Source organism: Spinacia oleracea, chromosome 3 (assembly GCF_020520425.1).
Source record: "Spinacia oleracea cultivar Varoflay chromosome 3, BTI_SOV_V1, whole genome shotgun sequence".
In the NCBI taxonomy this organism is placed as follows: domain Eukaryota; kingdom Viridiplantae; phylum Streptophyta; class Magnoliopsida; order Caryophyllales; family Amaranthaceae; genus Spinacia; species Spinacia oleracea.
The window spans coordinates 130,481,330-130,493,311 of NC_079489.1; the positions used below are offsets into that span (position 1 = coordinate 130,481,330).

Below are 11,982 nucleotides of genomic sequence, written 5' to 3' on the forward strand. Positions count from 1 at the left end.
TCACCCATGTTAGGCTTTGGAGTAGCACTGCTCTGAGGGGGTTGTTGATATCCTTGATGCGGGGGCCTATTAAACCCCGGGGGAGCATTATGTGAGGCTCCTTGTTGAAATGGAGGCCTAGCAACATGTGGTTGAGGTGGATGGAACTGTGGTTGCGACCATTGTTGCTGGGGTTGAGGATTCTGAACATTGTTGCCCCGATATGAGAAATTTGGATGATTCCTCCAACCCGGATTATATGAATTGGAATATGTGTCATTAGGTTGCCTCTGTTGAAAAGCATTCACTTGCTCCATTTGTGTATCCTGCAAACTATAAGAGCACTCATGACCAAAGTGACCTTGAATTCCACATACTTCGCAGTAAGAAGTTGTCACTGGAGCTACACTAGACATAGCATTGATACTCATTGGGGGAGTACCAGACTGAGGAGCCTTCAAAGAATCTATCTTCAGGTTCAAGGCTGCCACTTGTGAGGACAATAGAGCATAAGCATCGACATCCAATTTTCCCTTCTTAGATGTGATTCTGGTGGTGCTGTATTGGTTGGCAGCTAAATTGGCAAGAAAATCATAACCTGCATCCACTTCTTTGTCAAGAAAAACACCCCCAGCAGCAGAGTCAACTGTGTTCTTTGTTTCATCTTGCAAACCATGGTAGAAAATCTGAACCAAGAACCATTTTTCAAAGTTGTGATGCGGACACGACCGCTGTAAAGCCTTGAATCTATCCCAGGCTTCTCGAAGTGATTCACCAAGTTCTTGAGTGAATGTAGTCAGCTTATGCCTTATTTCAGCAGTCTTGGTGGGTGGAAAGAATTCTTCTAGAAAGGCCTGTGAAATAGCACTCCACTCTGTCTCCTTGACATCATTCAATCATGTTTGAGCCTTATCACGAAGGCTAAAACCAAACAACATGACTTTCAATTAGTCTTGAGTGACCCCTTGATGCTTGATAGTACCACACAGTTGGTTGAACCTCTGCAAATGGTTGGTGGGTTCCTCAGATGGATGGCCACCATATTGACTTTGTGAGACCATGGAGATTAGAGCGGGCTTGATCACAAAGTTGACTGCATCAATAGTTGGCATTGTGAGCCCAGTCGGAGCACTATTCGAGGAAGGAACCCCATATGATTTCAGGGATTTAAACATCGTGTGACTCGGTGGAGTCTGTGAGTCTTGGGACCCTGACTGCTTCTTCTTTTTCTGTTGCTTTTTTAGTTGACGAATGGTCTTTCCCAGATCGGGATCGGGAGGAACCAAGGTACCCGTTCTGGCAGACCTGGGCATAAACAACAACGAAAGAAAACGCAGTGAGATTTGCCTCAATTGGAACTGAGAGTTCCAATGAGACAATGGAAACAATTCAAATAATCAAACTAAAACTAATAGAATCTAGCCGTCTCCCCGGCAACGGCGCCAAAAACTTGATGAATTAAAAAGTGATACCGCAAGTGCACGGTGTCTGTTGTTAGAAGATACTTAGCAAATGCGGGTCGATCCCACAGGGAGACAAGTTCTATTAGTTTTTGCCCAATTATACGAACTATTTCAATAACGAAAGTTGATTTTGGATATTATTAACTAATGAAGCTAAAGCAATAATGTAACTGTGAAATTATCAATGAATTAAAAGGTATAGGGCGTCTGTTCGGTTCACCATGCTTATACCAATCCAAGAACACAAATCAATCCAGAAATGAATAAACTAAGCCGAGTAATTAAAGTACATGTTAATCCTACGGTCGGGTCTTAACACTTTCAATTCAACATATGCAGTACGGTCGCTAACATAATCAGATTTGCCAATTGTACTAAGCCTCTAAAAATACGATCTTTCGATTCTAATTCCTATTAGCTAGATAATCAATTCATGAAATTGGCCGATAACATGAATCAACAATTAAAACAAATCAATCGGAATACTCAAGCAATAGTCTATAAATTAACAAACTTTATGCATAATAATCATGGTATAAACATGGCTTCCCTTACTTAGCCCTAGAATACGACTACTCGCTCATAATTGAATTAACAAACATGATAGAAATAATAAACATGAATATCATAATCAAAGAAAAAAATTAAACTAATGAACGAAAACAATAATAATAAATTAAAGCAAAAAAAAAAAACGATTCTTGAATTACCTCTAGATTGATGAATTGAAAATTGAAAAGCTAGGGTTCAATAATGGAAAAGGGAAGAAAAGCAAAACTAACGTGAAAAGCGTTCTAAGGGAATTGAAAACGTAAAAAAAGAAAATTAAAGCATAAGAGAATACATTAATTCCCTTGAGGTATTTTAGTGTTTCCTAAATTCTAAACAAAAAAGGAAAATAATAATAATTACATAAGTTATCATTTAATTGAACGATCACGAGAAACGACGCAACTAACCCGCATGGAAGTAGCTGGGCGGAGAAATCAGCGGGCCCGCTGGTGGGTCGCTGGTTTTCGCGCCCAAGGGGAAGATTGGGCCATAATTTTTGGCTTCGGGCGAAGCGGATAGTCGAGACATCTAGTTTATGTCATAACTCTTGTTCTACAATGCCTATAAGGACGTGTGACCTATCGTTGGAAAGCTCTTGAAGTCTACTTTCTAGGCCAATAAAATCGCCTCATTCGGACATGTAGAACTTGAGATATCATCAAAAGAGTGAACGCTTGTCCGTTTTGATGCTTAGAAAAATAGCGTTTAGCTTCGTTGTTGACTCAAAATTATCCCTAGAGATATGCAATGATCCTCGAGTCAACATTCCATCCGTTCATCATCCAAATCAACTCATAACACTCCGAAAGCATCCAAATGACCGTAAAATCACCTGAAACATTAAGAAAACACAAACGGGGCGTAATAGAGTACGACAACGATAACTTATGCAAATGTGATCCTAAATGCAACTAAAATGATATAAATGTCTAATAATGCAACCTAAATGCGCCTAAAATACCTTATACAAATATGACTCATCAAACATCTACGACTTGGATAATATTTATATTTCCGTCATGATCCATATTTCCGTTTCCGGCAATATCATCATTTCCGCAGCATTCTATATTTTGCCTTTTGACGATTTCAGCTCCCACAACAGAGATCCGTCGTTTTCGAATGTTCATAAATAGAGTATTTAGTTCACTTAAATAATTGATCCGTTCACGTACTATTTGTGTGACCCTATGGGTTCAGTCAAGAGTAAGTTGTGAATTAATATTATTTATTCCACTTGAACTGAAGCGGCCTCTAGCTAGGCATTCAGCTCACTTGATCTCACTGAATTATTAACTTGTTTTAATCAATTAATACTGAACCGCGTTTATTAGACTTTAGCATTGAATGCATACTTGGACCAAGGGCATTATTTCCTTCACGAACATGCACAAAGCTACGAAACAAGGGCAGGGCACCAAGCCAGCACTGGCACGCGCAAGGCTTGGCTTGCTGCCTGCATATGTGTGGCATGTGCGAGGGATTGGGCGAAGCCTACGGGATAGCTCCTTGCACGCAGCACGCAATGCGCAGCGACACGCGACACCAGCGAGAGAGCTGGTGTGCCAGCGCGCGCTGAACGCGATGGAGCAGCGAAGCGCAACAGCGAGCAGGGCTCGCGTGCTAGGTCGCGCATGATGCGTGTCGAAGCACAGCTGCTCGGCTTGTGCCTGGTACGGTACGAGCATGCACATCGCTTCGTTTAGGCTGGGTGCAAGCCTAGCCCACGTTGCATCAAATTGTGTATTTTGCTTCATTTTAAATTACGAGGCCCAATTTTTTGGGGTTTGGGCTTATTTTTGCACGAAGGGCCTAATTGTGGACCATTTCATTATTTTATTCTATTTGACTTGGGTCGGGCCGCGATTTTAAATATTTAAAATTAAAAGATCCAAAATAAATATTGGTTTAAGTGGGGGCCTTTTAAATGAAATTATTGAAATTAATTACGTTGAATTAATATCTCGTAGGACGACTGTTCTAATTAATAATCATTTGATTAGAATATGCTTAAGGATTAACAATTTGGAATTAATTAATCTCTTAGAAGCCGTTAAATGAACATGATTTTTATTAATCATGTAATTATGTGTAATCTTTCTTGGGCCATTCGTCTTATATTTCGAATGGATGAATGCATATTATATTATCATGTATTGCAAGTTATGCAGCCATGCACGTGACTAGTATGACCCAACTAGGATAGTTAAATACGGTATGCGAACCGTTTTATCTTTGAATGTAAATTTTTTAAATATGGTCTGCGTACCATGGAGTTTTGATGTAATAATTGGATTATTCATTTCAAGTACTCTAGGTAGCAATTTAGAAATTTTAAGTTAGCAATTTGAATGGATTTCAAGACGGTGCCAAGCTAACACACGACGCCAAATTGTTCCAGGTATGAAACAATAGGCTTCGGCTTGAAGGCCCATTTGGTTGGTGTGGAAGATCTAGCTTGCTCTTTTGTGTTGTAGGTCCAAGAATACCTGCACACGAGTAAGATTACGAGCCCCGGGGGTGTTTCTGAGGAAAGCTCCTCTAATGCTTAAGTAAGCACTTGGTTCGGATCAGAGAGAGTTCTCTAGAGAATTATAAGTGTAAATGCAATAAATGAACGTAATTTGATACATGCGCTCAGGCGACATACATATAGGGTTTGTGTATTAAATGCAGCTAGGGCTTTACTACAAGTGGGCATTGGGCCGCTTATATGGGCGTAGAGCCTGACAAGGGAGAGCTGACTTATGTTGTGTTTAGTCAAGTGGGCTTTTAAGCAGCAGGCCCAATTGGTCGTAGGCTCATAGCATAGGGCGTAGGCTCATAGCATCTCCATCTTATGTCAAAACCGTCAAAGAACGTCATAGAAACCGGATTTTAGTAAACCAAACCAAACCACACCCTGATCCACTTGGGTAGACTGAACCATGTTTAAGCCTAGCACATTGATTTTAATGGATAGCAATAGTTAAGACAATGATTTACAAAATTGACGACCGTACACAAAAATTGCCTACATCATGTACACATACATATACATATACATATACATATACATACACATATCACACTGAGACGGGTAAACCAACTTTCAAAAATATAATTCTTAAAGTCCATAACAATACGAGCTAGCATCGGAAACAATTGCATTGCTGCTGTTATATACACAGTTTCCAGTTGAGGGAAGGCGCGGTTCTTCAAGAATATATTCAACAAGCTATACATGAAGAGCAATAATAAAATATTGCTGCAAACACACCTTGATGGAACTGAAAAATTGATACTCGGCTCAACTTAAGTTGGCTGGCGAGGACGACTACACCAAAGGGAGCTTAGAGCCCTTAGACGCTGGAAGTACTCTCCTAGTGCTAATAAACCACGAGCTGCTTGGCGTACAGTCAGGATCCGGTGCATTTGCTGCAGAGTCTCTCGTCGAAGATGATCTGCCTGGGGGACAAAGGCACAAAGGTTAAAACTCCTACCCACACTGTTGGACCAGAAAGTAGACTTGGTTATTGGGCGGGTCGGGTCAGGGTTGGGTAATGAAAGGGTCAGTTTTACCGGGGTCAATAATGGGCGGGTTAATAGCAGGCTGATAGTGGGCGGGTCAATAACAAACGAGGAAAAATGAAAAAAAATAGTCATATGCGAATACAAGTGAATACGAATCTATCCATATAATTTTTTATATCATAACTATTTTAGTTTTCAAAATTATTGTGTTATAAGTTTGGCCCTGTCCAACAAGAGCCCTACCCAAAAATAACCCTATTAACATGACCAAACCCTATACCTATTGGGCTACTCTGTCCAATAACCAGGTATACGGGAAGCCATTGGGGTAGTAGACTAGTAGATACTTTTCCTCCAACAATGTAATGGGATGGGAATTGTATGATGTATGATTGTATTACCTGGTTTACAAAGCTCACTAGAGCTTCAAGTTTCTCGATTGCATTATTAGCCATTTCTGAAGTGTAAATCCCTTCTCCCAAACGATCTGTTCCTACAGTTTCAGCCAGAGTCTGCTGGAGTTTATCCATTCCCTGAGACAGTGCTTCTTCTGCTTGCTCACAAGATTGTTTCAGGTTATACACATCCATCACTTGCTGATCTGTCAAGGGGTCCAGTTGTGGCCCAAGTACCTGTTGATATTATTATTCGGAATAGCAGAAAATGTCAAATTTTTTCTTTATGAAGAAGACTCATACACCACACCAATCAGCATTACTATCTTTCATGTATCAGACAATCTTAAACATGACCAACCGTAGCATTTTTTTTTCTTAACTAACTGTTTGTGCAGTTTTTGAAGCATTGAAATGGGGGGAAGATAAAGCATGGAACGTGGAAATAATTTCCACGGATTGTAAAGGTGCCATTCTCGATCCAGGAGAAGTTCACACAGGCCTATCTAACATTAATCTATGTGTAGGGAGTTGCAACAACATCTTACGAGAACAAGTATCAGGTTTGAAGGAAGATCAACTAATCAAGTGGAACGTGGAAATCATGATTGTATTTTTAACAGAACTTTGATTCCTATGCCTACTTCAGTTTGTATTAACTATGTTTTAGCAGATATTGCTAGCTGCACTGTTAATTCGGTTGACCATCAGGGTCAAAACCAGGATTGTATGGCCACGACTCACGAGCCAAGATGTTTTAAGCTAATTTATGTTATCCTTTAAACCAAAAAAAAAAAAATCTGAATTCATTATATTTCGCAAATATCTGATCAGGGAAAGAAAATGTATTACCTTTAATAATTCCGATGGACGAAACCCTCCTATCCACAAGAAAAAACGCTCAGCTGATGTTTTCCACATGCCAGACATGAGATAAAATACATCGGCCTTTGCTGCACCAGCCTTCAACTGGAAAAGATCAAAATAGTGTTTCATGCCGCCATCTACCAAAATCCGAAGCTCTACATCGGTTATATGTGTATTCAATGCATTCCTAAGCTCACAAATCTGTTTATTCTGTTCTTCAACCCAATGTCCATACTCCATCTCAAATGCAACAATTCCTACACAGAATGTTGAAGAGTACTGTATAAGTCTTATGAAGTACAAGTATGTTTTATGAATCAATGTAGGCTGGAGAGATTTGCAGCATTTATAGTCACTTTTATTCATAACCAACATTCGGGAAGTCAGAGGAACGTTAAAAATCTAGGAATGGGGACAGGAAATGAAGCTTTTAAACTGAGACTAGACACGCTTCAGTCTCAATAACTTTTCAACTTTAATCATCCACTGTACTTCCTACATTTAATAAGCTTCAGCCTACTGTACTTCAAGGAAAGGAGCAAACACGTAAATCTGTAAATGTAACATAGAATTCACAAGAATGAAACAAGTACGGAGTATTTGTAGTTTTGTACTCCACTTCCCATAGACTAAACCATAATAAAAAAAAAAATTACTTTCATAGTCTAGCTGTCTCTAAATTATCTTACAATCAAACTCTCAGCACTCGGCAGTGAGCTGGTTACAAATTATTGATGTTTTATATTAATCTTATTGAGAAGAAAATAGCTAATATACCCTGTGGTTATCAAACAGCACCCACTTCCACAGTTCCACAGAATTAGAAGGCATTCCACTCTATTGACTATCTGTTTGAATCAAACATTACTTCACTTAGGAGGACGCCAGGAGTGCATATTTCTTAATTGATGAATACTAAAGCAGATATTTAGATGAAAGAATTCTAGAAGCAAACATACTGAAATACAAACCTGAATTTACAGTTGCAGAAAAAGGAACAGGATCAATCCCACCTCCAACATACATTCCCTGGAATCAACCACCATGTACTCGTAAGCTTTTCCATTATGGACTCAAATTGTTTGGGGCAAAGGAATCTTTTATCATACCTGTTGTCTCACTCGTTCAAGCTCTTGTTCCATTTGCATCAATTTTGAACGACTCAACTCTAACTGCTGAATATAGGCCTATAAGAAATTTCAAGATAGAATTAGAACAGCAGAAAACAGGAACCAAACTCATATATGTAACATGTGACAGTTCTTCCCCCACCTTTTTCCGCAAGCGGCTTTTGCGAGCAGCCTCACGATTTTGTGCAAGACGTCTTTGTACCTTGAAAAAGGCAAAGCAAAGAAATTAAAGTCCACAAGATTGATGGAGAAAATGCATATTATCATCAAATTTATCTGCCTGACTACACAGTTATAGAAGTGTTCGATCCATGCTCTCCTCCAGGCGGAGAGCCGAAGAATGGCAACACATTACAAACTTGACTATGACAGCACTTCTGTCACATCATCTATTCATTTACAGTTTTCAATTAACCGCTCTTATAGTTTATGCGTTGGTTGTAATGGTTCGCCATTTATGTAACTGAGTATTATCTGATAGCAATAAGATGAATTATACATTGACAGTGTACTGTGCAAACATTTTGACACAAGTCATGTTGAGTTTGAGAAGGCTGAGGCTGCACCTGTGAAGGCAAAGGAGAGTCAACCTACTTAAAAGACTAAGGCTCCGTTTGGGTGGATGTAAAATGATTTCATGGAAAACGATTTTTTCCTTTTCAATCATTTTAAATTGTTTGGTTTGACAAGGGATGGAAAACAATTTTCCATAACTTCTTCAAAGGTGAAAAAACCTTTTCCATTTGAAAGGGAGGGAAATCACTTTTTCACTTTTTCACCTTTTCTCCTTTTCTCCTTACCTCCCTCCCTTTTCTTCCCCTCAATCTTCCCCATCTTCTCCCATTTTCTTTTAAGGAACCAAACAAAGGAAAACTAGCTTGTAATTGTATTTCCCCTTGGAAAATGGTTTCCGTGGAAAATCATTTTGCACTGAAATCGTTTTACGCCAAACCAAACATAGCCTAAGTGAGATTTCGTCTTAAAACCAATTGCCTTTGAAGAAGTGACTCCCTAATTAAAAGATGGTGATTTTCTCTCCTGTCCAATCTGTTTAACAGCCACTAGAAACAACCCATGACGGAAACATAGGTAAAATTGGGGACAAATTTGGTAAGCTCAGTGAGGGTTTACCTTTTCAACAGGTTTAGATGCTTCCTGGTCATATCTGTTTGAAGGGGCCTGTCCTCCGTGTGATGAAGTATCCTCTGACTACAATGTTGAATTAAGGAAACAAATTGTTAATTAGAACTGAAGTGCATGCGAGGAAAGCATTATTCGAGTAATTGACTAGGTTATAAGAAAAGCATAATGTTGATGTAATGTACCAGGCTGTCTAGTCTCTCATTTACTTCTACAACAGTGGATGGAGACACATTCGGAAAGCCATCATCTCTGAAACTGTCGACCCACGAACTAATTTGGTGAAGAGGCTCGTATAGATTCATCCTTCTTGACACGACAAATTGGGCAGTTGGCGAATTCATGTCTCTATAAATCTAAAATGACAATCAAATCTTCTCTAGCCAACTACTGGTATCAACTTCATCAACCTCAAGAATCTGCATCACCTGGCCCGAAAAGCCTTACATCAGCTCAGGGTAAATACAACAATACCAGTCTCAACAATATATACATGATATTCAACTTCCCACACAAAAATCCTACATTAACTCTGCAGGTTAAGAAAGGTATGTTACTCGCGCTATAAACACTTACTTAAACAGCAACTTGTAAATCACTATGTTACTATAGATTGTTAAGTACGGGTACTAACAAGATACCAAACAACAATGCAAACTATCTAAGTTTTAACCCATAAGACTAGACTTTTTGGTGGTTGATTCTTTGCAGTTAAATTAACAGCTAAGCATTTAGAATCCATCACGAAAAACTCCCACCAAAAGTTCGCTCATACATGTACACAGCATCTTGCATTGCCACTTGAGAATCTGATAAAAACAACTAGAAAATCATGTTTAAGAATCAATCTTTAATGGTAATAGTGTTTGTTAGTCGGATTCCTGCTATACTACCAAATTAGTATGCTTTGGGAATAAATTAAAGCTAATGCTTGCATAGATAGTGTTTGGGCTCCCAATTGATTCTCAATTGGGCCACTAAGTCCAAAGCCCAATGGCTCTAAACAACAACATCAAACCTACCAATGGCTATTCAGCCATCCATTAAGGCCCAAGGCCCAATAACAATAAATGACCTATGGGCATTTATTATGCAAACACTATAAATAGGCCGCCAAGGCTCACACCTCAAGGTACGTCCAATTTACCGCCTTAAGACTACTCTTCTAGAGAACTTCTCTCTAGAATCCGAGCATCATTCTTACTTAGGCATCGGAGGGGCTTTCCTCGGAAACACCCCCGAGGCTAGTGACTTTGCTCTTGTGCAGGTGAATTCGGATTCCACTCATTCAAACAAGCAAGATCTTCAACACATACAAAAGGGCCTTCATTCGAAGCCCATTGTTTCCATCTTTACAACACCGGAACAGATAGTAAAGTCAATGAAGTTATCACATAGATACAACACATTTTATATGGTTCATCACCCAACCACTAAACCTTCTTTATTCTTTGATATGTAATACAATCAAATTCAGAAGCCTAATCATTGATCTCATTCATAAAACGGCGTTGCAATATTCGATTAATTTGTATGATTATTACTCAATAATGTTTAGCTGAAGATCAAAAATCAGCGATATACCTACAACTTAAGGTATGACTCATATAATCACGTCAAAGCATAAACATAAATTGATACAATATCTGATCAACTTATTAAAATCAATTACTATTCCCACTATATGATCTTCATCACTATTTAACTACAACAAACATGAACACCAACATCCACAACCATATATAACCATCGCCTTCGTAAGCTCGAAGGCGAAAGATGTATGCAACCTTACCCCCCTAGCTAGCGTTACGCCGAAAAACACATGAAATAACCATTTTAGAGAAGAAAATTTATGACAATAATAGTGTAGAATCATTTCTAATTCTAGTATAGAATAGCTAAAAGCATAAAAACTAAACATAGTACAAAAGAGATAGTCTATATAGCTAAAACTAAAAAACATATCAAATCATAAGACAAACAAAAGCAAATCCCCAAAAAATGAAATAAAAGGAAAAAGGAATCAACTTATTATTAGTAAGCTAATTAACAGCAATTTTAGTCAAATTCAATGATTAAAAAAAATTACCTGAAATTAAAGTTGGAATTATCTCAAGAACTTGAAGGAATTTGAGGAGAAATTGATTGAAGTGGGAATTGGAAGAAATAAATGCGGGAGAATCTTCCAACGAAACCCAGAAATGGAATCCATTTTTTGTCAAGTGAAAGAGAATTAATAATAACGAGAAGAACGCAAGGTTAGCTTAAAAGATACCATCATTATTAATATTTTATTTGTAGCTTTTTTATATATATAATTCCATCGAATTTCATCTATATCACTTATCGGCTTGTCCTTTCGCCTTGTTTTTTTGTTACTCTCTCAACTAAAAGAGAAAAATACAGTATATTTTATAATATCCTCCTCTTATTGATCAATGGTTTGAAAACAGAGTTTTAAATAATAAGTATAAAGCATTTTATAAGAACGGATTTAATTAGAAAATTACTTCAAGATAGAAAATTGTGAACTTATTAGACATTATGTCACGTCACTCATCTTCTATCTATAGGTAGTAGGTAGCTAGGTACATATTAAGATTTATCGTTTTATAAAAGACGAGCTGATTTATAAAATGAATTGAGTTATTATGAGAATGAATTTAATCAGAAAATTACTCCATCTGTTTCTGAAAATGTGCATCATTTAACTAACAAGTGTGTTAATGAACAAATTTTACCTAAATTATTTGATAAGAAACAAGTATTAAACAAGTTTTACATCGTTTAATAGGAGACGAGCTGATTTATTAAATGGACTGACGTTGCTGTGAATATAATAATTAAAAAACGTTTGTCGTAAACGAAAGAAATAAGTAATAGGTGGGATGTTGTGATGTTTGATGTTATTGGATGAGTAGTGATAATATAAAATAATAAAAT

General features: G+C 37.9%; 1 protein-coding gene and 1 non-coding gene across 3 annotated transcripts; one reads left to right on the forward strand and one right to left on the reverse strand.

Moving 5' to 3' along the window:
• Positions 1-687: 687 nt before the first annotated feature.
• On the forward strand, positions 688-793 carry LOC130471116 (small nucleolar RNA R71). The gene has a single exon (XR_008931786.1). It is a non-coding gene; the product is annotated as a small nucleolar RNA R71 (small nucleolar RNA).
• A 4,129-nt stretch (positions 794-4,922) lies between these two features.
• LOC110786139 (transcription factor TGA4) lies at positions 4,923-11,419 on the reverse strand. 2 transcript variants are annotated; one of them, XM_021990673.2, is made up of 9 exons: positions 11,129-11,419; positions 9,225-9,467; positions 9,031-9,108; positions 8,042-8,101; positions 7,879-7,956; positions 7,741-7,798; positions 6,755-7,026; positions 5,909-6,139; positions 4,923-5,441 (listed from the first exon to the last, which is right to left on the reverse strand). In XM_021990673.2, exons 2-9 carry the CDS (start codon positions 9,381-9,383, stop codon positions 5,289-5,291), a joined length of 1,089 nt encoding a protein of 362 aa, XP_021846365.1. In that variant the 5' UTR covers positions 9,384-9,467; positions 11,129-11,419; the 3' UTR covers positions 4,923-5,288. The 2 variants fall into 2 exon arrangements, with proteins under 2 accessions (XP_021846365.1, XP_021846364.1); XM_021990672.2 differs by having other exon boundaries at positions 9,225-9,458; positions 11,129-11,327.
• Positions 11,420-11,982: the final 563 nt, after the last annotated feature.